The following is a 27,045-nucleotide window of genomic DNA, read 5'->3' on the forward strand; positions in this document are numbered from 1 at the left end:
GTGTAGTCCAGCGGGCTCATTACTCTTCAGTTATTCGTTAGTCTTATCGTCAGTAACGAGCTACTGAGACTTTCCAAACCGCATGAGCTCACTCCCTGATCTCTTCAGGAGTAATGGGACAACGCGTTCGCGTGACACAGGTCACAAGACGACAAGAAATGGGACGTCTCCTACACGTCTCATTTAGTGGTTGTCCATCGAACTTAGGTCATCTCGTTTGGGAAAGCATTACTTCACCAAATAAGAGAGAGAGATTCAAAGATGTAATTTCATCAGGGGAGGTTTAGGTTGGAAATTAGGAGGCATTTCTTCTCACAGTAGTCAGGCATTGGAATGGGTTGCCCAGGGAGGTGGTGGCGTCACCGTCCCTGGGGGTGTTCAAGGAAAGGTTGGTCGTGGTGCTTAGAGACATGGTTTAGTGGGTGACATTGGTGGTAGGGGGATGGTTGGACCAGATGATCTTGAAGGTCTCTTCCAACGTTAATGATTCTATGATTATAGAGAGATGACAGCCCCATAGCAGAGGCCTGATCTTCCTCAATTTAAACACATTAAACATGTTACGAAGTAACCTATGTGGTTTTTTTGTTTTCATTATTTTTGTTTAGCTTAAAACTCTTCTTTCAAAGAAAGCTTTGAGGAAAACAACATGATATATCACAGTCATGGAAACCCATATTTTGTAGTTGGGCCAAAGGAGTGCCTGGAGCTGGACCTAAGGAATTGCCTAGGTTAATCTACTGACAGGATTTGGCCTGTTCAGAGGAAATTAAGACTTGTTGAACATCCTGCTGCCAACATCTATTTTCACCAAGTCACGTTGTTAAACATTATTTGAATAAAAGATTAAGTACAAAATTTGCTATCTGTCACATGCAAAATCTAACAGCACATGAAGTTTTCATTATTCAAAAGTTCACATTTTTATACAGCTTCTCTTTTGGAAATCAACATCCTTGTCTTCAAAACAGCCAATATAAAAGCTTTATGGGAAGAAAAATCAAAAAATGTATTGTAACATGTAATTAAAACAATTAAAACTAAGAAGTCTGTTTACAGGAGCTCCCTTGAAGGGTAACTAAATCTGGAAAAAGAATAACATTAATTCATATCCATTTGTGAGTTTAATTTGCTAGAAAAGAGTAAACAATTTTGGTACATCAAACTGCTATTTGGAAGATTGCCTGGGCTGTATAGAGGGGGGATGTGAGAAATTTGCCCTATTTTTACAGTTGAAAGCTTCATTGACTCACACAAGATACTTTAGACTAATATCCTGTGGCATCGCAGTGACCTACATGTAATTATTGCATACTTTTTCCAAAATATTTGTACACAACCAGAAATTATAACCTAAGTTACCAACCAGTTCTTAGTTTATACCAGCAACACAAAGATGGACTTCAATTAGTGGTAACCTAGCTGTCTGATGTTTTTAGCAATCTTTTAGACAAATGCTTGGTCTCGGTTTGGTGTAATTTTCTGGTTATAATTTTTCTTACACAAACATATTTATTCTGTTAAGTAAATGATGTTTAAAAACTTTCAGCTGTCCTTTCTCCCCACCTGCAAGGCGTGCAGAGATTTCACGTTTGTAGGTGTGCACGCATCGTACAAACACGGACGTGGGGAAAAAGGGCCGTGCAATGCCCCATGACGTCTCCTCGAGAATTTCCTTCCTGTTCCTGCCTTCAGCTGCCCTTCCCAGAGCAGAAAGCAAGAGAGCTGAGGTGGCGGCGGAGCTCTGCTGAAGTTTCACTTGGCTGGTGGCCAGGCACTGTGGGTGAAGGCAGACGGGTGGTACTTGAAGGACAGGGAGGCACAGGGTAAAGAAAGAAACGCTTGGTCCTGCACTGGTCTCTCCAGTCGGCCTTCTCCCGCCATAGCTCATGGACAAAATTTTCTCAGTTCAACTGCTTACTTGTTACTTTATGTTTTGAAAAAGAACTTAAGAGCTTTTTGGCAGCTACTGCTCAAAGGGTCATCATTTCTCCAAACATGAGACATCTGAGTTGTCTTGCTCACCACATGAGCTGCTGATGAAATTATGATGATATGCAGTTGTGTTTTTTCTTAAGTAGCTGGTGATTGAACAGCACAGCTAGTCAGTTCTTTTCATCCCCGTGCTCACAAGCTGGCTGACCATATTACTAAAACTTCAACTGTGCTTTTACAGAACTGCCTGCCATTCACTAGAATCAGGTTGACACCTAAAATTTCTCCCCGTAAAACTTAACTCAAAATGGGCTGTTTCCATTTGCAGAATTGTAATAAAGGATCATAGCACTGAACCTCTTAGGAGATGTATCTGTTTAATTACAATTCATTTTTATGAAACGTTTGGTAACACCACTGTATTAGACCTCCCCCAGACTGTGGAAGTTGCTCAATGCAGTATAGCCTTTGAAACAATCTGAAGGTTTAGAGTAATTGCTTTTCTCAGTCTTTTGCTATTAAATTGTATGTCAGTGTAATCAAGCTCCCTACATGCTTTAAAAAGTCTACAATACTTGTTATTTGTTTTTACACAGAAGAATAAACCTGGAATGTTTTCAGTACACTTAATATTCCAGTTTTACATCCAAGACAGATATATTGATGCTTTCCATTAAACGATTGTCCCATTTGCCTACATGTGTTTTTGGTTTTGAAGAAAGACCATCACAGCACACAAGCAATGGGCAGATCAGGTGAGAGGTCTGGGCTTCACGTAGATTTGGCGTGGACTTTGCCACAGTTGCAGAAATGCCCACGTCTCCCATGGTCTTATGGGACACCCCTTGTTTCTCACTGCTCTGTGGCTTCTGGGGTGCATTCCTGTGGTCACCAGCTTTAGAAACAGCACTGGGTGCCTGTGTGGCAGCACAGCCAGAGCTGGGATACTGCTTCTTGTGGAGGTGAAACTGGTACAGTTGCCCAACAGATCTCACGGGAAGAATAAAATAAAATGATTCCCAATACGTGCACTTTTTTGAGTAAAACAAAGAAAATGGCTTGTTATTATTTTGAAACAACAACAAATACCTACTGCAAGAAAATTAAAAGTGGTTTATTACGGCTATTTTTCAGTGCTTTACTGCTTTTATAGTTCTTCGCTGGGTCAAGAAAGAATATGAAACAAATGCAGAGCAGTGCATAGGCAATGTTGCAAACTGCTTGTTGAAAAAAGTGGGGGCAACTGGATGGAAAAATATTGAAAAAGGGTCAAAAGTGTCTTAACAAGAAACATATGGCTTAAACTCCAGCTACATGAATAAAGTTTTGCATATAAGAAAAGACAACCCATTTTTTCAGCTGCAAACATAATTCAAGCTTTATGGACTGAAAGCTCCTTTTCTGACTCATTCATTCACACATGCATCCATTCCCTATAGGTAATAATATACTGGGCAAAAGTTTTAATGTAGTAGGGCTTGAACAGAGCTTGGGTATTTCTTTATACCCAAGACTTGGCAATATGATATGCGAATTGTCATGTTCTGTGCTTGACTTGATCTTTAAGTTCCTCTAGCATAACCACTAACACTTTTATAGTTGCAGGGTTGCGTTTTAAAACTACTGAAAAGCAAAACTGAGCTGTTCCATGAGCAACAATACCAACAACACTTCATTCCTTATCAAGTCACATCAGACATCCCAGCTCCCCAGCGACCCCAGTGTTTCACACAGTCGGCAAAGAAAATACCCGCTCCATTCTGAAATCCAAGACTACATTAACTTGGGGCCCTCTCAAGTCCCCTACACAGGGGCTGACCAAAGGCAACATTTCTTTCACATCACGTGTATTCTGAGCTTTCAGGGCTCAGCAGTGCAGGCTGCAACTGCTATTTGCCTGTTTGCTCCCAGAGGCTCAACAGGATTGAAGGGAATCAGTTCTCACTCACACCTCGCAAACCCCGTATAATCAGAATGGCTCATTCCAATCTCTAATTTTAATCCTTGTGTATAACCTGCAAGCAGAAAACCTTAAATTAAGCATCATTATGTTTAATCTTCGTTTGCATTCAATATTCTGAGTCTATAGCTTGTATGCAAGTTTTTCTTAAGAAACAGCTCATTCTCACTAGCTACCAGCCACTAAAATGTGTTGTTGCAGTCCTTTAACTAAACTCATCCTTTACTTTGTTAACCAGTACTTTATATTCCATCTGTGGACATTGATCTAAACAAAAGTGTATTCTAAAATAATATATTAGAATTCCCAAACTTTAACTTTTTTTTATTAGTAGATGAAGGTGAGAAGATGTACAAAATTTCTTAAGTTATTCATTTTTTTACTCATGACGTTCGCTAGACTCCACTGAACGGATTGAACGGAACTAGAACTGGATTAAATACAACTAATGTCCTCTGAAGAGGCTGAATATGCATTTTTTTTTGCTATCCAGCAACATTTCACCACATTTAAATCTGAGGTTTTAAACAAAAATAAGCTTTTTTCTTCACGAAGAAACAACTTGCTTTTTTTAATTTTTTTTTACTTTTGTCCATCAATATTTTAAAGCTAGAGGATTTTTTCAGTTCTATTTATCTACTATTTCACTGAAGACAGGAAAAGAATGCCTTTCTACCCTTCCCTTGGCATGAGACAGTGTTTCTCATTTGCCTCCAATCAGCTGATAAGCTGAAATGAGCAATATACGTGCATCTACAGATGCCATTGTCGTCTCACATGCTCTAACTCCTCATCTCATCCCTTACACCTTTTACCATTACACTAGCTTGTCTGTGATTAAAAATTTCAGCAGCAAGCACAGCTGTGCTATTTAAGTATGTATTTCATTTTAGGTCTTGGAAAAGCCTGTCATAATTTATGGTCTTAAAATTAGGTAGATTTTAACAGAAAATTATTAAGTAAAATTTAGAATCTACTTTTATTCTGTCCTTATAGCCATCTTCTTACATATGTAATGCTTTGTTAACTTTTATATTTAGATACTGTTAAACCACTAGTTTCTAAATTTCATCTAAAATTGATGCACAGATGTTTTAGGTTTCTTAAGGCTTCGTAGAGCCATCTTTTGGATGGAATGGCACATTCTAGGAAAACATACAGCTGAAAAGCAAAGAATCCCTGAAACTGGGTAATATTTAGCAAGGTAAATGCATCTCCATCCGTAACCAGTTTGTCTCAGAAAGGCAGCCATCCTGTTGTTCTGTTGGCAAGAGGCAGGATACATGAGAGAATTGCCCATTATTTTCTCTCCCCGGAGTCAGATTACCGTTCTCTTGACAGAACAGCCTCTCCGCTTAGCAGTTGCCGAGGACTCAGACTGAACCACGTTAAATTTCTAACTGAATGACTCTGTTTCTCTTAAGGCATTATCTGGTTATTTATCTCACTTGTGTATGTATAAGAAATACAGCAAACCCAAAGAAGATGCACTGTATCCTTCGAGAAAGCTGACAGCTATTTATGGAGATACAAAATAATGGAGAATATATGCAGGTGTACACTATGTAGCTTAACTGTCCAACCCAAACCCTTTTATCAGTCAGAGGCAGCCAAAGGAGCTACTAACAAACTAAATCAGCAGTGATACAGGTTTTTGGTACTCCTGTGCAAATCCATTCTAACCCAACAGTCAGTGTAAGCAACATCTTTTTAAATCCCTGTGCAAGTCAGCACAGTTTACAAAAAAACTGTAAAGAATTTCACTGTAAAGGACCTGGAGAGCTACTCAGTCAGCCCTCCACGGGACAGTTCTGCTCATCCATCCCATTACAAGGAGCTGTGCCTAGTTACAGGCGCTAAAAACAGTATTTTGCTTTTTAAGCAGCTTCATGAAGAACAGCAAAACAAAGAGGCACCATGCCCTTAAAGAAAAAAGACAGCTACTTATAGAGACAATGAATTTGAAATGATTAACAGGCTATTAAGCATCTTTGTGGCACCTAGAATATGCAGTATAATATTCACAGATCCTGCTCCAACTTTAAGCCATCTAACCTGACTTCTAAATTACTAAGTCATTATGTTGGATAATGAAATTCCAAAGATATCAGGTATTACCGCTTCATTCACAACATGCACATATCTGAAATGTTCCTTTATTCTTACAACACCTTTTAAACAAAACCAAAAACTTTGAAGCCTGTTTGAAGATGTTCTCTTGCCAGTGCTGCCCTACTCACAGACAAAGTCTACGGATGTTTCTAAGTATCTGGAAACTTACTTTCTGCCTTCAAAATGGAATAGTCCACTGCTGGTTTGGACGCTAATGTATGACACAAAGGTTCGTTCCATACTCACATGCTTACTAGCAGGTTGACTCTGAGGTAAAGATCCAGGGGCCAGCACTGGAGAGCTCGCAGGGCTACAGAGTTCTGGAAATGGATTTGGTATGGCTGGCAAAGACGACGTTCTGAATTGCTGTTCTTCTTCTTGTAGACGCCTACAAACACAGAAGCATCAAGCATTAAGAAAAGCAAACTGGCATCACCAGACCTACATCTTCTAACCCACCATTCGATGTATTAATATTAAAGAAAATAAAGCAAAACCATTATTTTTCTAAGCAACTACTATACAGTTACAGCAACTGCAAGTCCAAATTAAGTAATTGCATGTGAAAAATGACTGGTCACACATCTATGCTTGTTTTGTTGCTTGTAACTTGATTACTTGCGTGAATAACCGAGGTAATTGTGCACATAAAACAAACAGAAATACTAGTCTGAACACTCTTTTGTACGCACTAGCTTACAAGCTTAAGCTCCATGTGCCAGAAAGTCAGTTAAAATCTTCAAACTGACCTAAAAGAGGACATAACTCCACTAATTTCGAGCCAAATTCCACATGGATCAGCAAGACAAAAGGTGCAGTCCAGTAAAGTAGCTAGGCTGAGGCTGAAACCAATACTGTCACCTCATTATGGTATAACATCCCATCTCTAAGCAACTCGACATTTCCTGGAGAAATGGAAGTGCAAAGGCTCACCTTGAGCAATAAACTGCAATTACACCCTCCTACCTTATGCTAGTTGTAATATTACTGTTCGAACACGTTTTACATGCATCTCCTGAGATACATCTCATTAAGTCTAACTAGGACCAACAGACTTGCAAGTTCCAGTTTGCAATACACCTGTACTGGTCATACTGACAGAAGGAAAATTAAAGACTTCCAGGCAGCACAAAGAAAGTTAGAAAAGATATAAGATCCGTTCATGACCACAGAGACAGCTTTAGGTTTTCCTACTGCTAGTGCACCAGCATTGAAGATTTTCTAGATGGCCCTGGCAGATTTGCCTGCGCAGAATGCACCACCTAGTGGCAATTGTAAAAGTTTCCAAAGGCAATCAACTAACAACTATTGTACTATAACCCTTGTATTTGAAGTTTTAAGGGATTCTCATTTAATTTATCCTCATTTTTTTCACCTTCTTCAGCCTTCTGCCTTCAGCAAGCAGAGTCTTCTTATCAGAGCTGTCTGGGCCACAACTGTTGGTTTTGTCTCTAGCTACATGTCCCATTCTGGGCATGCTTGCTGTCCATGCCTATACCAGAATCGGGATGCTGATAAAATAACTAACTAACAATTCTATCCTCCAATTTAGTTGCCTTGGTATTCCATGAAAGACCCTACAGATTTGTTTTTTTGCTATATATACCAAGTTTCAACCATAACTATGGGCTATGCAAAAGACTGCCTGACCTGCTTGATAGCTACCTGAATGCACGCTTCTCTAGAGAATAAAGAATCCTGTAAGATTGTATCAGTAACAGTGTAATACTTCTTTGTATTGCAAGTTTTGAACTATGTGTTTGCATTGACTTCCGTTATAACTGGGATTACAAATTGAACACAATTCAAAAGGTGTTTTCTTAAAATAAGATTACACCATGCTGCACTCTGTTCTGTCTACAATGCTTCAGTGCATCATTTATTTCATTACTGAGACACACATAAAGCTTAAGATAATTATCTTAAGATAATTACAACAATCAACTATTCTGTTCAGGCTGAGGAAAAGACACAGCTGTTGTTCCCCTGTACAGGAAAGATATCTAGATAACCCTGAATAAAAGTTTTGATGTTATTTTCTTTAATGATAAACACAATGTTCTAGGGCTGATGGAAGTGCAGTGTCTTCCAAAGAAAGTTGTTAAGTTTTGAAGTGCCAAAAACAGTTTGAATGACTTTGACTGAGACTTTTGGAAAACATGGAGAGCTATACTGCTCTACAGTGAGTTTTCTAGTACAGTGCTATTCAAGGTTACAAATGAAACCTGTAGACATGATTGCATCATTAGCTAGCGTGGTTGTATTACAGTTAGTGTATACAAGTTCGTATAGAAAAGCTGCTTGCCTTAAGAATATCATTCCTATAGGAAACACGTCAGTGTAAAGAATTAGGAGCAACCCTTTCTAGATGTCGGATTTTTCTTTTATTATTATTACCCCTCACTTCTTTTGGAGAAGTCTTTCTTAACTAGAAGAAAAAGAAAACTCCAAATACATCTGCTTCAGGAAATTTACATATACATACTAACAGGAGCTCCTTTCTTCTTGCTGTTTAAAAAGATTTTAAGAACCTCAGCTTTATCTACAGACTCTCCAATAGCCACCGAGAGTATTCCAGTTTAAGCGTGAATTCAAGTCCCCATCCTGACAACAGTGAGACAACCTAAATGCTTCTCTTTTGTAATGACTACCATTATGCACTCAAGTGAACGAAAGTGCTCTAGGAAGAATGGTTAAAGAACTACAACATGTTCTTTTTTTTGTTTGTTTGTCTTGGACTTTTCAGGAAACCTCCACTAAGATATTTTTGTATATCAAAACCATCTGAATGCAACCTCATCTATATCTGTATCATTCATTATGTTGTATAAAGCCAAGAAGCTGTTAATAGGCACCACAGCTGAGAGAACAGTTTTGAAAGCTTTGGATTTATTTCCAAACACGGACATTATTTCTGAAAATTGGTACTAATGATATGCTTCTATGCATGTCTGCTACTACAGGCACATCAAACATTGACAAAAAGAGTAGAAGTGGGACATATTTGCATATTACAAAATACATGGAAAATCTATGACCTCCACCTACCTGGTAACTTATTTTTCCTGTGCAGAAGTCCAGTATGAGACTACCAGACCCCTACTGAAGCTCATCTACTATTTCAAAATGTTGTTCTTTTAACGCTAGTTCAAGACAACTTGAACCAAATGGAGGGCAGTCCCTCATTCCTACCTGACTGCCATAATGCGCACTGGCTGAGACCGCTGCACCTTCTGCCTGGGAGACATGGGCTGCAGGGCGCTAGATCCTGAGGTTGGCAACTGACTGCGGTTAAGCTGACCGTTTTGAAGGAGCGGAGTGGTTTCTGACTGCATACTGCACGTAGAGTATAAACTTTCAAATGATGAATTCATGTCATTTACCAAAGCTTCCAGGTCCACGTCGTCATCTGAAAGACAAAACAAAAGCAGCATAATGTATCCGAAAGTCCCAGATAAAAAGTTTTGGAAGACTGAAGACAAAATTTCAGCAAACTTATCAGGTATTCTACAGCTATATTTTTACATTGCAAATTTTTATTACAGAAAACTTATTTATTTTACATCAAAAAAAAACATAGCTAGTAACTCTTACAAAAAAGCCACTGGTGATCATGTTTTATTTTGTCTTCCTCAGTAAAAAGCTATTGACTCTGAATGGAATATTTCTACTGTTGTATTTACTAATCAATCACCAATATTTTATGGGATTTTTAATAATACCAATGCTGATGTGAAACACAACTTACTGTTAAATTGACATACATTTCAAAAAGTGTATCACTTACAAATATATCTCAGTTCAGATTGCCAAACAGATTGATAAACGCTGTTTGAAAGATCCAATTCTTTACAGACAAGAAAAAAGGATAGTGTTGCACAAGTCAATCGGTGAAGGATTTACACCTCTGTTGTACAAGTGGGAAAGCTGTCATTATAATTTCCTAAAATGCCCTCGTCTGCGTGTCTGCCTTTTTTTTGAGATAAAGTATTTTGAAGGGCAATGCTAAGGTTTTTGTTTTGTTTTGGTTTGGTTTTTTGTTTTTTGTTTTTATCATCCCAATGACTTTATAGGAAGTTTTGCATGCTTACTCCTGTAATGCAATAAAGACCCCTGCCTTAAGTAGCATAATGTAAATCAACCAGGGATGTGGTGCAACTGGCTGGAAGAACATCATTCCCTAAAATGGGCACCATCTCTTCTGCATATGCCTTCTTACCTTAAGATAACTCATGTTCATTCGTTCCTCCTTAACAATAATTACTCTGCAAGACAACAGAACTCTGCGAGTCTTTTGAACTAACCACTCTCCAAACTCCAATTTCAGAGTATTGTAATTACTCCCTAGCCACAAGTTACACTACTATTAGAAGTTCAACACGCTACCAAACACACACATGCTTATCTGCTTCTGCTTACTTCACAATGACTGCCTAAACAACTACTTTAGACCAAAACCAACTTTGTTTCCAAAATTTTGCTCCCCCCCCCCCCCCCCCCTTTTTTTAAAGTGTATCAGTTGGCCTGGTAAAATACACTATAGCTGCCTACAAACACCGTAGTTTCTCAAAACTCTTCATGTCACAGATGGATAGAAAGTAGAGCCAACCAACAAAGCTAACAAACATTTACACAGCACCATGCAGCTAAAATATGCTTCTTACCCCAAATAGCTACTGATATTCATTCTTTTGCCATATTTTCTAGGTAAACGAGGCACCAGGAACAGCTACTCAGCTTGTGACCCACTACACAACTATTTGGTTTTTTTTGGATGAGATGCCATAAGTGATTTTGTACCACTATCACTTTTCTGGAAGGGCACCATCAGTACAGTAACATCACCAGAAACAGTACCATTCAATTTCTGTCTACCAACAATGTGCCTCAATAACCATAACAGGATCTGAACATTGCAATGACATTGCATTTGTTTTGAATGCTGATGACCACTGACCACACCTGACAAATCTGCTGGCTTTCTACAACAGAGTTACAGCATTGGTGATAATGGAAGAGCAACTGACATCATCTACCTAGACTTGTGAAAAGCATTTGACACTGTCCCCCATGATACCCTTGTCTCTAAACTGGAGAGACATGGATTTGGTGGATGGACCACTTGGTGGGTAAGGAATTGGCTGGATGGTCACACTCAAAGAGTTGTGGTCAACAGCTCAATGTCCAGGTGGAGATCAGAAACGAGTGGTGTTCCTTAGGGGTCAGTATTGGGACTGGCACTGTTTAACATCTTTGTTGGTGACATGGATGGTGAAATTGAACAAACCCTCAGCAAGTTTGCTGATGATACCAAGCTGTGTGGTGTGGTCAATATGCTAGAGGAAAGGGATGCCATCCTGAGAGACCTGGACAGGCTTGAGAGGTAGGCCCGCAAGAAGTTCAACAAGGCCAAGTGCAAGGTCCTGCACATGGGTTGGGGCAATCACAAGCACACATACAGGCTAGGCAGAGAATGGATTGAGAGCAGCACTGAGAAGAAGGACTTGGGGGTTGATGAGAAGCTCAACACAAGCCGGCAATGTGTGCTTACAGCCCAGAAAGCCAAACGTATCCTGGGCTGCAAGACAGGCACGTAAATCCTCTCCCTCTGCTCTGCTCTAGTGAGACCCCACCTGGAGCACTGCCTTCAGCTCTGGGGCCTCCAGCATAAGAAGGACATAAACCTATTAGAGAAAATCAAGAGGTGGGCCATAAGAATGATCAGAGGACTGGAGCAGCTCTCCCATAAAGACAGGCTGAGAGCGTTGGGGTTGTTCAGCCTGGAGACGAAAAGGTTCTGTGGAGACCTTATAGTGGGCTTCCAGTGCCTAAAGAGGGCCTACCGGAAAGCTGGGGAGGGACTCTATGTCAGGGGGTATAGGGATAGGACAAGGGGTAATGGCTTTTAACTAAATGAGGGGAGATTTAGATTAGATTATTCAGAAGAAATTCTTCACTCAGAGGATGGTGAGGCACTGGCACAGGCTGCCCAGAGAAGCTGTGGATGCCCCATCCCTGGAGGTGCTCAAGGCCAGGCTGGATGGGGCTTTGGGCAACCTGGTCTGGTGGGAGGTGTCCCTGCCCATGGCAGGGGGGTTGGCACGAGATGGTCTTTAAGGTCCCTTCCAACTCAAACCATTCTATGGTTCTATGACCATAGTTCTCAGCATTGGATGAATTGAAGATCTGCTCAGAATTAAGTAGGTGCTAGTCACGTACATACCTCTGAGCTCTATTTAATGACTTGAAATACTACATTCCTCACTAAGAGTCAGGAGGACCTTTACTGAAGTAAAAATCACCTAGTCTTCACTGAAAACATACCCATAGGATTTCTAGGTTTGAACATAAATTAAAACAAACAAACAAAAAAACTTACAAACAGGTTTCTTCTTTTTTTGTTTTATGGCTACTTCCCCCAGTCGCTATACTCAATAGATACTACCCAACTATTAAGGCATCTTCAGTAGGCTACACCATCTTCTCTCGTCCTCTAGTTCATGCATTTGTCAATAATCTAGTCTTTGCTTTGCTTGGACTAATCTACAATAATTTTCCAGCTATTTTTAGGGATCTTGAGACAGACTTGCCATTTAAGTTTCATTCAGTCCTCCAGATTCTTATCCTATTTGGAGAATATATACCTAAAACACTTCTTGAGCAATCACAAGGGAACCACAAGAGTAGGAGTATAAAGAGGGAGAGGCTGGATTACATGGCTTCTGAATTTTATCATTCATCTACAGTACCAGAGGACCAAGCTGTAGGGTGTCAGCTAGCTGTCAAGTAAAAGCTTAGAGGTTGGATGAAGGAGATATAGAATAGAGAATTCTATAATAAATAGAATAAAGACCCTGGCCACAGAGTCAGGGAGTGAGTTACAGAAACTAACAACAATTGTTTAGCAGAAATGCAAGGAAGTCAAGGTGTACATTCTATGGAAAGCTGTTTGACTTTGACCCTGAGGGGGTTAATTTATTAACAATTTATACAAAGCTTTTAGTGTGCAAGATCATTAAGTTTTCTGGTGATTGTGACTTGGGAAGAATGATTAAGAGTCAGCTCAAGCTATCCCTGAATAATCAAATAGGCACAAAGGTGTAATACAAAGTCTAATAAGCACAAAATGAGGCACTTCATGCAAAACATTAAGGAAACCAAGTACATAGCTTAAAGCATTGAATTGCCATAGCAGGCTTTTAAGCCTATCAATTACACACCTAAATTCAATTTCCAACAGGACAGGTGAATATAGAGTTTTCCTAATAACATGTTGCACTGAAGTCTGGAATCTGGTTTCATTCCCCTGTCAGCTCCTTTTCTCCACGGGTGCAGCACTGCTAATAACAGCCTTCAGTTTTTCTATACAAGTTTTGCAGGAGTGCATATCCTTAAGCTTTTTGGAGATAAAGCCTGCAATCTTGAATTTCATACAGTTTCATCTCTATACAATAGCATTTACTACTAAATGCCATTATGTTTTGGAGAGATTTCAGGATGTTGCAATAAGAAACCCCATTGCTGCAGCCTACCTCGGAAGTGCCAGCAGATGTCTCAGCCTGCCAAGTAATACACTATGTTACTTGCGATGCCTCTCTACAGAGCTTAACTAAATAAAAATCAAAAAAGCGATCCACACGACTTCTAAGCTAAGCTTAAATCATTTACAGATATACTATTCAAAAGGAAATTTCAGACACAGTGCAATCCAATCCTTCAGATTATCTTCCTCTACCAACCTGCAAAATACAACCTCTATCAAGATCATCCTACATGGAAAAAAAAACAAGCTGCATGATTTTGAGGAAGCTTGCCAGCTAACAGCAACATTTGCAAATCATTAGCCTTTGAGACAGTACCATATCATGCTGGTCCTCCAAGTACGCACACACAAATTTTGTGATTGACTGGGAAGAACTACCTCTGGCTGTTACAGCAGGCAGAGATGCAGGCTGCCAAGGTACCTCTTTCTCCAGCTGTCTTTCAGTTGTATGCTTCCAGGGATGCTAAAGACTGTTTTCCTTAACCTGCGTTAAATTCTGCAGTGAAAAGAGATATTTAAATATCTGTTTTTTTCTCTGAATTGAACCACACAGAGGTTAGCTTATAACTTGCACGAACAAACATGGAAGCAGCCTTTTATTTATTTATTTATTTAACGTAAGTTTTTGGTGTTGGAGGGGATACTGGTACTTCTGTAGAACTTCCTACACCATATGAGAATACTTGGCATGGCAGCAAGCAAAGTTGTTGCGCCTTTGCTTTCCCAAACTAGAACCGAATTGCACTCCCTGGCAGCTGTTTGAGCTTCATTTTGCTTCTTTGCCCACAATTTGTTAAGCTTTGGCTTTGTTCACAAACCAGTTTCACTTGATTTTGCAAGTAAAATTTTTGATAAAGTAGATCATGATTTCAATTACAAAAAAAAAAAAAAAAAGAATTTAAAAGTTCGGTTCAAGGCAAGAGAAAATCCCGTTATAAAACTAAAACTGCTATTGAGCTAGTGAGCTAAGCTCTCATGTTCCACAAAAGTTAAAGCACTTTGAATACTATTTGACTGTTTTTGAGCATACCACAGTGGGATGATAGCCACTCAATTAAGTCTGAGTAAACTTTAATCTTTGCTTAACCAAAGGCCTTCCAAGTCCCATTTGTCTTTCTGCTTCTAGCCCTTCCCTGTCCCCTAGATCCTAATTTATTTACTTATTTTGGTTCTTGCTGGCCTTGATGTGTCAGCTCAGCTAACAGGAACGAGCAGTATCCCACTTACTCTGAAGCAGTATAATGCTGAAATGAGTTCTGCTCAGCTTCATCTGTGGCAGCCTCCTGAATTAAGCAGGTATTTCCACAGCTGTCAAGGGGCTTGTTACACTGCAGTGCTTCTGTTTACTGAAAAAAGCTGAACATGGAAAGAATCTTGGCTTTGGACAGGAGACCAGGTTACATTTTATTTCTCTAAATGGCAGCTCAGCAAACACCCTTCCTTTTTGCATACAGTCTGTATCTCATAGGGAATACTCCGAAAAACACTGCAGGACTTAAGTGAGCTGTGATTTTAAAGCTGTATACTTACATAACTTCCTTCTTGTTTACTCATTTCAGAATTCAATTCTTCAGTATTATCCCTCTTATCAGTTCACAGAAAAGACTAATGTGAGTTCTACTAGGAACTGAGCAGAAGATTTATAAAAAGGCTATACCACCTCTCTGTCTCCATGGAAGTGTATTTGATACTATAGGTAACGTAACAGTGTGTATATAAACAAGTGTTTGATATTACAGTAGGACAGCTGCTGATTTTGATCCTGTCCCTATCTGACAGACTAACTCTGGTAAATCAGTTCTCCAAAATCAGGTTCAGTGCTGCATGTTCAAGACCCTACTTGACAAAGCAAAGAAGCTAAGGTACAAGTAACATAAGATTTCACCCAAGTTTAGCAAAGTAAAGGACCATGTTTTCAATGTCCTCTTAATGCACATTAATTGACCCTCACGGAGACAGAGAGAAACAGGGAAAGAAAAGGTACACGTGGTTCCATATACCCTAGCATCCTGCATTGATTATGTGGTGATACACTACATAAATTGTGGGTAATACAGGAAAAATACATTTATACTAAAATGGACTTTACCAGAATTGAAAAGGGAAAAAAGAGATGTAAAATACCTGTAGTATCCACCTCAACATCCTGTTTCAGATCTCCTAAAATTGCATATAAATTATTCTGAGTCATATCGGTGATGTGTTTTACAAGGTTTTTGGTGTTGTGGAAATCTCTTTCTGATTTACAATCAGAAATAACCACCCAGGTAAGCGTTGCCATAAGTTCCTTTTTACACAATAACACCTTTTTACAGGGATTGTCTGCAAGAGTTTGGCAGTACTGCTGCATGTCCCTCCAGTGTCATATCCAAATGCTGTTTTGATAGGATTTTTCAGAAATTCAAACACTAAAGCTTTCGGCAAGATACTATTGCTGACAACACATAATTGTAATAATCCAAAAAACTCCACTCCAGATAATAGACATAGGCTTCTGTTCCCTTCTCTCTCTGAACTTGTAAGTTCATTTTCTATGCTTACACAAATGTCTCACCTTCCTCCACAAACTGTTAGAACTTCCACTGATGCCACAGGCTCTAGTTGCCTATTTGGACTTGCAGTTCTTGTGCAATGAGTTACCTACAGCCCCTATGTAGCCTACAGCAGCCTACAGCTATGTGTATTTAGGACTCACAGCTACCACACCCATGAAAGATGCATGCAACAGAAGGCGAGTGACACCAAGCAGATTTCTCACAACTTCCTTTAAAGCCCTCCCGCCATGACCTCCACAGAGGTGCCACAGCTGAATGACATGTTCCAGTTCCTAGTACCAGCTCCAATTCCGTGCAACCTCTCCCTTCAACATTAAGAACTACATACAAGGGATAGCTTTGTACACAAAACAAAACAAAACAAAAAAAAATAAAAAAAACAACTTGCAAACCCTTCGCATTCATGCTGTTCTCCAGGTACACTATCAGACCCAAATCCAAAAATATCAAAAGACTACCTTTGTTGAATATTAGGAGCCCAGAGATTTTTTGTTTGTTTAAAGTGAAGACACAGCCCCAGCTTTTCTCCCACACACATCGCCACGTTCCAAGTGATTTAGTCTGAATTAAAAACAACAACTGTGAACCCCCAAATTTGAGAACTTTGTGCACCCTGCAAGTCCCCTCATGGGACTCTGAACTGAAAAGTCCTTTACTTTCTAATATCAATCATCTTCAGTGAAATCCTCTACTTCGTACCGTAACTATGGTTGCTGGCTTACAAAATGTCACATCAGTGTATGTGCAGCTTCCAAAATGCTAAATAGACCATGCTGTGGAAAGAAGAGCAAGAAGCAGAGATGCTGTTCTGTAAAAGAGCACAAAATTCAGATATGCATCCACGATCCTTAAGCTCACTGAAATGCTGCACAGAGAAGTCAACAGGGAACTTGTAATTACTCCAGTGTTCTGCAGGTAGTTTTTAAATCCCACATACATCTATTCCAATTTCTGCCAACAAGGTTGCAAAGGCTAACATAAAATGTATGTACGTTAATTACAGGTGGTGGAGAGAATTCACTTTATAAACACCTTCTTACTAAAAGGTTTATGGTTAGACTTCGGTAACATTCTTAAAACACGCCTTATAAATCCCTTGAAATAGAAGACAAACTAAATTGAACAAAATTAATGTTGCTAGGTAACAGCTATAGGAATAAGCTACATATGAAAGGTGTTAGTCAAAATCAAAGCGTTAATGAGTAACAGGAGCAACTGGTTATAGGTGTCCTACAGCAGGAAATAATGCAATTGTACCCTCAGACTAGTCTTGATCATATAAAACAAGTTTCAGGAATTCTAATGGAAGAAAACAGTAGGGTTAAAAAATGAAAAATTCAACTCTTGCCCAATTCACACACCTAACAACTTGACATCATAAAGCATAAAGATGACAAAAGCCAGGTATTTTGGGGGGAGAGGATGAGGATAAAGCGGATTTGTTTGTCTGTTTAATTTCAGAGACAAACTAAGGTAAAGCATATCTCTGATAACATTTTAATGGTTTTGCCCTTTGATAAGCCTCTAATTATTCACGGCCTTCAGAAGTGCCTCTCAGCATGCAAGTTCCCATTTCTAACATAGGAACCGTGAAGTCAGGCTGGTCCTTTGTTGCAACGCACTTACACTCATCGTTCGGACAGAAGACTGCTCGCAGTGGGTAACCCACCACCACCTTTGGGCCCTTGCTCGGTTCTAAGGCACGGATGCCGAAGCACCGATGATGTTGCTATGAGAGAGGGAAACTTAAGGAAACCTAAGAAAACCTAAGGAAAACATCTGAAACATCTAGAATGATCATGCATATACATATGAGCTTTATTATAATTATAAGAGGTAAGATAAAATACGTATGTATGGCCAGTCCCTTTTACACACCCCAACATCCCAGTTAGGAAACAAAAAGTAGGGATTCAGTTTTCCCAATGTGCATTTTCTAGGAACTAATTTTGCAGCTTTCAAAAAAAAACATTTGAGCCCAAACCCAAATACTACACCAGTTGATCCAGTGTTACTGCACAGAGGGCAGGAATGGCCAAATGCTGGTCAGTGAACACACCACACACCCTGGTTTTAGCACCGGTTGATGGCAGAGCTCCTGTTAACAGCAATTGACAGCCTTTCAAATGGCTCTGTACAGCCAGTGTTTGCAGAAGCACTGTTGTATAGTAAATAGTGAGTAAACAGGTCACTTAAAGCAGTCTGAGGTTAAGTAGACCTCTGGGAAATTGTCATTCCTGGGATGGTTACAAAACCTAGCCAGATGATTAATTTTCAAGAAACTGGTAACATCTGCAATTTTCTTCTATGAATATTAGGTTCAGTGGTCACCCTGTACCATTTTATCGTATCACCCAATTTTAAAGTATTAGTTCAAGAAAAAGACTAAGAAAGATCTTAAAAGGAAAGAGTGTGTTTGGTTGGGTTTGTAAAGACAGGAAAAAAAAAAAACAAACACCTCCATCAGCTACACAGAGGACAGAAAATAATACCAACAAGAGAAGATACCCCTGCTAGCACCTCACAGGACAGAGTGGGGTACTCACTCTTTCTAAGGCCAAACTTGGAGCTGGAGGAGATCAATCCTCAGGAAACCCTACAGAAGCACAGACTGGTTGCATCAGGGAAAACCCTGATATACCACGGGGTGAGCAGACCCCAAAGGAGAAACAAACAGAGGCAAATGTAAAGCTTGTCATAATCATGCAAGTAACAGTCAGGCACTCAGCCATACTGTGGCCTTTTCCTTACACCGGAGGGGGGAAACAAAAGGAGAGTGGGTGGGAGAGCAAGTGACTGAGCGCACAAGAGACAGACAGACCAACCAGCCAGCCCAGGGATCCTCTATTCATATCTCATCATCCTGATAAGGTTAATTGGATGCCTCAGTCTTTGTGCATCATCTCTATAGCAGAATCAGGAAGGAAAGCTGTGGTGTTACATTCCAAAATCACGACTGCAGGAAGGCTGTCACTCATCCTCCCAGAAAATACGGCTGTGTAATGCCTGGCATGCCCAACAAGGCAGCAGAACTGCTGCTAGCCTGTGTAGACCACACAAAAATGAACAGAAAATCTACCTCAGCTTTCCAGAGAAAGAGGAAAACAGTGTTAACCTACTGACCCGTTAAGGCACTTCCAGTCAAAACTCAGGAAGCACAACATCGGATGGCAAGGGATTGATGAATTGAAATACTGTCTGCTGGCCACATGGTAAACACTTGGCAGACTGCATCTTATATTAGAAAGTCATATTTACGGGTGAGTGACTTTAAGAGGATATCCTGTATCAGCATGAGCTGCTATTTGACACAGCAAAGGTCAGGTTTACTTGAATCTTTATTAATACTGCATATTTTTACATTGAGGAAACCAAAGAAGTATCTCAAAAATACTGTGTTTTCCTTATGCTTGCATGAATGAAAATTACTGGTTTTTAAAGTTTATTCTACCATCTTACCATATATACATTTCTATTCAAGATGATTTTCTAAAGTTTTACTCAGGCATCTTTTTCTTATCTCCTGTGTCAGAGGACAAGAAAAAAAAATAACGAGTGCAAATCAAATATGCACAAATAAATAACACCCCAGCAGACAAGTCAGAGTTCAAAAAGGAGTTAAAAATTCAGACAGATGAGAAGAGCTACCACATGTCTTGCAAGTTTAAGCTATTAAAGGCAAGTTAAAAATGCAGTCAAAGCATCTATTTCTTTCCTTTAGGGAATGTGCGCTCTCCCTGATTAAACATCGTAATGCCCTGCTGAATAATCCCGGCTGAAGGCTCCTTACAACCCAATATAAACACTTCTGCTGGGATTAGTTACTCCCGCCCTGCCAAGAAAGCCCGAGCTTCACCCCCAGCTCCAGGAAACGGAGCCCGTAACCTCGTAAGGTGCTGCTCGGCCACGGCCAAAGCCCGAAATACCCTGCCCGCTGCTGAACCGGTGCCTGGGACTGCAGGCCAGGACCGCCACGGGACAAAGGCCGCGCGTCCCGTCCTGCCTGGCAGCCAGCATGCCCGGCCCTGCCAGCCTGCAGGGAGTCTCTCTGTTCGTTTTAAGGCCATTTTGTGGCAATCTGAGCAAAGCTTTCACGTGACAGGGGGCTGTGGATTAACCTGGGGATCCCGCCAGCGCATCCCTTCACGCCGCGATGGATCCCGAGAGCCGATGCTGGAACGTCGTCATTATTAAATTAGGTGCGCACTTCCTCACTTGATAGCCAGGCTAACCCAACCTTTAGTCGTTGTGACTTTAAACCACGAGTTTTTAAAATTTCCTTTGAACGGCTTTATTGCTGGCTTAGAGAGCATGCTGAAGAGGATGTAATGCAAATTCCAGAAGTTGCACACAGCAATTAATGAATCAGCTATTCCTCTGGGTTAATTAAAGATTGCCTTGTCAGAACATAATAGTTACCTAGCTGTGACCCATGTACTTACAAAGCCAACAGGAATACGTCATATTTCAAGGTACTTCTAGTCAGAGTTTAGTTAACAGAACTGAAGTCATGAAGAAGTACAATTCTTTAACAGCGGGGTAATTTGGGGTTCTTTTACCAGCTGCTTTAATAGTTTAGTATTAGCTCCAACTGTAATTTCAGTAAATTATCTACAAGAGACTGAACTGCGGGAGAGTCATTCGTAATTTCAACATCAAAAAAGCCTCCCAAGAGCCCCTAATTTCTGACTTTTGAAACTTGCAACTGAAATAACAGCGAGCGAGCTTCGCTACGTTAACATCATTTTACAGATGAAGAAGGCTGCTGTCAGATGTTCTCTTATTTCCACGGCAGCACCTGATACAAGCTTTCCTTACATTTCTTTGTCCTTCAAGGGGAAAGAACATTTTGGGGTATGCATCCGATTTCTTCTGCACACGCGTAACTTTGTCCTTGAGTGGGCTGCCTATTTTAGGCTCTCCTTTCATGCAAGCCTAGCTCAGGAGTCAGCAAATCAAGCAGTCCTTCTGGGTGCAGAACAAGGAGCTCTCCTCTGGCTCTGCCAGCAGAGGAAACCAAGTGACGAGGGTGGATAATTTAAGAATTACGACCGTAATATAGCGCAGACCTCTTTTGATGTGTTAGAAGGGAACACCACAGCCCTGCTGCACGGATTCGCAGATGGCAGAGCATATTGCTGAAATCGCATCCCAAATGGCTGCCTGGAGCCACTGCTGCACGCGCCCGCACTCCACACCACGACGTGGGAGCCGCACTTGGAAACGGGCAGCGACTTTCGGGAACCGGCATCTCCAAATGGCACTTCTCTCCCCTGTGACTATGCTGATCCCAAGAGCTCCCGTTGACCGACTTCTTTTTTTAAAATATGAACAGAGGCTAAAACTAGGTCAACAAAACCAAGGAAATGCACAAAAACAGTAATGACAAACAAAAAAACAGAGAAGCCAGGATGACGCAAAGCAGAACTGTAAAAAAGCTTCAAGAGCCCAGCGCTTCCCCTACTCAAGTCACACTACATGACTCATGTCACCCAACATTACTGTTCTGATACTCAATCGATATTGAAATCAATATTCAATTGATTTCACCAAGTTATAAGACAAGGGGAAACAGCCTCTAGTTGCACCAGGGGTGGCTTAGGTTGGATATTAGGAGAAATTTCTTTACCAAAAGAGTTATGCAGCATTGGAATAGGCTGCCCAGGGAAGTGGCTGAGTCACTATCCCTGGTGGTCTTCAAGAAGCGCATGCATTTAGAAGTTAGAAGCATGGTATAGTGGTGGACTTTAGTAATAGGTTAAAGGTTGAACTAAATGATCTGAGAGGTCTTTTCCAACCTGAATGATTCTATGATGTTAACTACTCATAGTCAACCACCCAAGACCAGCCATGATGCAAAAGAAAAATTAATTTACCATTCAAATCTTCAATGAAGAGCAAGCACATCAGCCTAAATATATCTAGACCCAAGAAAAATACAAGTTATTTATGTTTCTTCTAGACTCACCAAATTAAGTTTCCTTTATAAATCAGCTACTCAAAATATGTTCCTCTACCATTTAACATCCTGCAGGCAAGCTGCACTATTTAAAGTAAGTTAGGATCAGGTTCGCCTAAAAGTGAAAGCCACAGGCGTGCTTTGCAGAAGACTCATCATAGCTCTACATGAGTCAAAACCAACTTGCCAGTTATGCCCATTTTCCTTATGAGACCCACACGCTCGGTTTTACAAGCTGTGTGCATTCCTGCTTTGGGTACTCAGGACACTCCATGATTTTGAAGACCCAGACTGCTGCGCTCTTCTTTGACTTGTCCGCCTTCCAGGTTGTGGATAGAGACCCTGGAGCTCCCACCTAGACATGCCTCTTTGTACACCCACCAAGCAACTCTGGTGACAGGACAGCGGACGTGCATTTTCTCCTGACCGTACTCTGTTAGCAAACCATCGCTTCTCACAAAGCATTCTCCATTTCTTTCACTCTGCTGGCAACCAAACTCTTGAAGCCCTGCAGCAGATGTAGCTGTGATGGACACCCGGGATCCCAGGCGCATCAACATTGGCAGGAGGTTAGAGAACCTGCTCACCTCACTCTTTTTCATGTCTGAAATAGAGCCCAGAAAAGCAGCAAAGACTGGTTCCTCCGCCAAAAGCACGCCCACAAATCTACAGACCTAGACCTAGAAAGACTTAAACCTGGAAAGAGGCCATGCATGAAAAGGACAGAACTTAAAGCAGGCCAAAAGCACAGCTGTACAGCTGTAAAGCCTTGGCACTCTAAAACACTTAATTTGATGGCTTCTTAACAAAAGCAGCAAGTTCAAGTTAGCTGTTGTGATAGCAATACTCTAGCGATGTTCCTGCTTCAATCATCTTACTGAAGAAGCATGCAGTCAATGCTGATACCTTGGCCTTGGAGGGTGACCTGTATTGGACTTTAATATATTCCAGATTTGTCTTCTGATATGTATTTTTTTGTATCCAGTCTCTAAAACTCATCATGATCTGCTCAAGAATATTTACGATTATTCTTGAGTGCACCATCCACTTGTCTTTCATTCGCAAACCTCGTAGGTTAGAAACCCTTCGCCTGCAGCGCTTCAGATTTCAGGAGGACTGTGAATATTTTAGTATGCTTGAGCTCTCCAGGATTTTTCAAACACTTAGGGACAAACCACAAAAAGAATAATTCAGGTTTTTGTTGTTGCTGTTGAATAATAGCAAGTTCATAACTGAATTGCAAAGACAAAAAAAATAGTAGTCTTTTTTTTAATATACAAACATACAAACTTATAAAAATTTACAAGTGCATATACGCTTGCAAGCATCGTATACCTATTAGAAACATTAACAAGACATATAGCCAGTTTAAAACATGTTCTTACGCAGTTACGAATCCACTCAGACAGTGGTGCTATAACATACCATAACATAATAGTGCATTGCTTCTAACCTCACGTTATACATGTCACAAACTGCCCACAATCTTGATTTGGACAGAAACACTCAAATGTTGTTACTGCAATCCTAACACCATTAATGAAATTACATACTAATTGCTTTGGTCAGTAGCACCTTATACACTTTAATTACTTAAGCAGCTGCTTGCTGTTAAGAACTACAAATTTAGCTATATCTTTCGTCCTATATTTTGGTTTACTTATGTTTGTTTTGCCCCACTTTAAATCTGTTGTGGGTGTGGGTTTTTTGATTTATTTTTTTTAGCTGAAAATATCGTTAGCTTGACAGAATCTTGTCCTTCTTAATAGGCACAAAGAGACTTAAATAAATTAACAAATTCAGATTGATCTTCCCCTTGAAGCTTCTTGGGTTTAGGAAAAGTGCTGCGACCTTCTGAATCCTCAGTGCAAGAATGTCAGCTGCTTTGAAATTATGCATTTCTAAAGTATCCTCACATGACACAGCTTGCCATCCTGAAGCGCTGTCATGAGCCACTTGCAGCGCAGTGTTTACATAAAGGCAGGAATAAATACTCTAGCGCTTATCACAGGCAGATAAGTTCAAAGACAGTGATGACTGAGGTTTATTGTTACAATCCTGCACTGTGGTGAAAAATTTTACTGCACAACTGACATCAAATTACAACTCCTTTTTTCTGTAGATTTATTTTATTAAACGATGAAATTTGACTTTCAATATTACTGTAAATTTTCCCCTTCTATTATGTGAGCTTAAAAAAAGCCCCAACTTACTATCTCTGTTTTATAGATGAAACAAGAAATTACAGTTACAGAAACATGCCATTCCAGTTCATTTTGGGGCAATCTCAACACCACAAGAAGATTTTTCAAAGCTACAGACACCATAAATAATGCAACAGTGCATTATCATCTTCTGCTCCTCTTTGCATAATTAAAAATAATTTTATTTGGAACGTTTCCACTGATGTCCTACAATCTTTTATTAGATCCTTAAGGAACCTGCAGACCACCTAACTACTAAAAGAAACAAACAAGCAAGGAGTTTTGCTTATTTGACAAATACACAACTTAAAGCACAAGCCGCAGCACCTGCACTGTTACAGCAGAATATACAGTTACCTGAAAGTACTTTAAAGTTTTAAGAGCAAAAAATAAATGAAGCTTGTTTCTGTTTTCTGATGTGCTTATACAACTATACATTCTTAACTGTGATCGTAAGATGGATGAAACTCCATGTGTTTTGAGAACAGTAAAGATGTACTACAATGTATTAAAGCACCATACAAAATGCTAGAATTAGCTTCAAAGTCTCCTCCATCCCCAACAGCGCTCCAGAGTGGTCACTCCACCTGAGCTTCCTTTACAGTTTCTGGGAACTCATTTCGGAAGTTACCTTGTATCAGCTGAAGAACAACATTTCCTTTTGTACTTGATTCAAATAAAATTCAGATTCTTACCCTCTTACTCTTTCTTCACAGGAGGCACCTTGTCAATGAGAGCCATTTACTTGCCTGCTCTTTTCTACCACATTAATTACTGTAATGCCCACTCCTCCAATAACAACCCCAATTTTGCCCCCATTAACTAGCCCCTCTGTTGGCCCTCCAAAACTGAGGCTGTGTTAGATGACTCTGCCTTCCCACACGCTCTCAGTAAAGCACATACTAAAGTAACCTAGATGCCTGCACAGGGCACACCAAATATTTTGACTGATGTTTTTTGGGCAGGCATTCATGAACGTGCAAAAAGCACTCGTGGCGGTTGTACCGGGTCAGTGAATAAAATGTGTTATGCTAAACAGCAGCATTTTTTCCAGGACAATTTCATCTATATACAAGGGCCTATCGCAAGTATAAAATACTGTAAATAGATCACAAGCCTACACTGATATTACTATACCCATAGAAGTTTTTGAAATAGATTAACCCCTCAGATCCTTCCAAGCCTATTTAAAAGCTATTTAAACCACACCACTAAAAATCTCTCTGAACTCACATAAATGAAACCACCAAGTATGTACCTAGATAACAGTACAAAGGCATTTCTTCCCTATCCCTTCTGTGTCAGAGTTGTGTTCACGATGAAGAGAGATCTACTGGTGAGGGCTGAGCCTTCTTTTGTGTTTGGGTGGCACAAACATAAGAAGGACTGATTTCAGGCTCGAGTTGAGATGCATGCAATAGTCAAAGTTATCCTCTTGAATTCACTGCCCTCACTCAGTATTGGTCTCTACGTTTGCCTGAAATTCAAAGAAAGGTTGCTCATGACCAAATTCTTTGGAAATGAATTCGCAATTCCACTGTTCTTCTTGTTAAATTATCTGTATTGCAGTGTAAATGTCTAAGAATGCTTTTACTGCGGCATTTCATTTCACTTGTCAAATCAGAATAAACTTCCTTCGGAGAAAGTGTTCCTTTGCTATTACAAGTACATTAGGAAGTGTGCCAGCACAGCTGTACCACCGGACCTCTGGGAGACACCAGACCCTGGGGAATGCAAATGGTCTGAGAACAGCCTACTTGAAAGGACATCTTTTTTTCAGGGCAAAGTCATCAGTGCTGCGATCACAAAGTGCTCCTGCTCAAACACCCTCGCTGCAAGAAAGGAGGCTTTCACTCAAGCACTGTCTTGAACAAATTTCTCCACAACAGTCTCAATTTGCCTTGGAGCCAACAATCTGCCAGATTCGTCTCTAGACTTGCTCTTTGGTGAGAGATCTCTCTGTTCTGTGTTTCACCAGCCTAACGCAGCAGGAGACGTGTATCCTGGCCCAAAGAGCTATACACTATGGCCATATAGAGAGAGGGTTGAGAGGCTTTTTGTTTTGCTTTGTTTGGCTGTTTTTTTAAACATAAGGTTTACAGAGATACACAATGGTGGAAAGATATTACCACAAACATAAATACTGTATTAGTAGACATCTTGGCTCCTGCAGTAATGAAAATGAATTATATCTCTTTCAATAGTTACACTCCAGCTAAACACTAAAACCATCTTAGAGAAACTCCATGGCTTTTCACCATGCTTTATGCCTCAAGTGGTTTTCTCTTATCTCCTAATCCCACATTTAATGCCAATTTTTTATTTTAGTAAATGTTCCAAGGTCAACTTGCAAGGCTGTTCACCATTCCCAACTTTGATTTCACACACACACACACACACACAGAGAACTTCAAGTACCCTTTTCAGCTTAATTCACCGGTCACGTCCCTGCTGTGAGTTCAGAATTAGGTACCTTCAATCCTTCTTAAATAAGACATCTACAGCACTTAAAAGCTGCATTATCTTTTACCACTTCTAGGTCACATACTGCATACCAACAAGTTCTTCTACAGGAAAGCTACCCATCATGTCAAAGTAACTGTCTATGTTTTCCTCTATATCTTAGGATGCAATCTCATGTATGTGCATGTGTTAGTTTGTTCTTCCTGAACCTTTACTTTATTCATTACAGAAACAAGATAATGCACTGGGAACGAGACAACTTGCTCCCTTCCTTACCAGAGAGTGAAGCCCCATCCACTACACCATTCAGGACA

General features: G+C 40.2%; 1 protein-coding gene across 3 annotated transcripts in view; it reads right to left on the reverse strand.

Annotated features, from left to right (window-relative positions):
• GRB10 (growth factor receptor bound protein 10) overlaps positions 1-27,045 on the reverse strand; it is a 150,627-nt gene that overhangs the window by 50,437 nt on the left and 73,145 nt on the right. For all 3 annotated transcript variants that reach the window (XM_080582266.1, XM_080582264.1, XM_080582265.1), the window contains 2 exons: positions 9,200-9,416; positions 6,254-6,395 (listed from right to left, as the gene is read on the reverse strand). In XM_080582266.1, coding sequence (XP_080438392.1) covers positions 6,254-6,395; positions 9,200-9,416 — 359 coding nt within the window. The remainder of the gene's footprint in view (positions 1-6,253; positions 6,396-9,199; positions 9,417-27,045) is intronic.

Source organism: Anser brachyrhynchus (assembly GCF_964034855.1).
Source record: "Anser brachyrhynchus genome assembly, chromosome: 2".
Classification (NCBI taxonomy): domain Eukaryota; kingdom Metazoa; phylum Chordata; class Aves; order Anseriformes; family Anatidae; genus Anser; species Anser brachyrhynchus.